We start from the raw sequence: 675 nt of genomic DNA, 5'->3' as shown, positions 1-675 counted from the left end.
ACAACAACAACAACTACTACTACTACTACTACTACTACTACTACTACTACTATTACTACTATCTTTAAGCCTATCATAAACTCACTCCCCTCCACATTCCTACCCCTCTCATGCTTGATCATTCTAAAGTCCATTTTAGCGTCCACATCAGTCTGGTCATCATCCTCATCATCAGAATCATCATCCATCTCCTCCTCCTCATCACCATCCTTATTAGTCTTATACATATGACTCCACTTCATCACAACAATCTTATTGTTCTTCGCAGTGTCCGCCTGCGTACCCGCAACAACATAACACGTCATCGGGTACTTCTTCCGCGACTGAGTAGCACAAACTTCCCGCGCGCCACGAATTTCCCCACCTTACTGCGCCTAGACTATCCTGCACCGTATCAAACGACAAACAGGGCCATTCCACCTCCGCCCGATGCAACATCGTATACATGGTCGGGTCCCCCAACACCAACTCCTCACCTAAAGCGAATAAATAACACCTCCAAAAGCCGCTCACTTGAAGGTAAACTGTATATCCTATAATGCATTTACAATGACACCGAGGTGCTATCAGAGATCCTGCATCACTGTAAATAAGTTAGAACTATTCGTTTCAGGAAAAATCATGCGAAAATTAATTCTACTAAGTACAGAAATCCACCGACTCGAACGGAAACCG

General features: G+C 44.1%; 1 protein-coding gene across 1 annotated transcript; it reads right to left on the bottom strand.

Annotated features, from left to right (window-relative positions):
* Positions 1-81: 81 nt before the first annotated feature.
* On the bottom strand, positions 82-476 carry Pmar_PMAR005590 (glutamate rich WD-repeat protein, putative; the record flags this gene model as incomplete). The annotated part of the gene is made up of 2 exons (XM_002782768.1): positions 82-323; positions 370-476. Coding segments are annotated over 2 exons (349 nt in total), but the record flags the coding sequence as incomplete, so codon positions are not given.
* Positions 477-675: the final 199 nt, after the last annotated feature.

The sequence above is a fragment of the Perkinsus marinus genome (genome assembly GCF_000006405.1).
Source record: "Perkinsus marinus ATCC 50983 genomic scaffold scf_1104296938296, whole genome shotgun sequence".
Lineage (NCBI taxonomy): Eukaryota > Perkinsozoa > Perkinsida > Perkinsidae > Perkinsus > Perkinsus marinus.
Note: the sequence above shows the minus strand (reverse complement) of the source record. Positions and strands in the feature narration are given on the sequence as shown.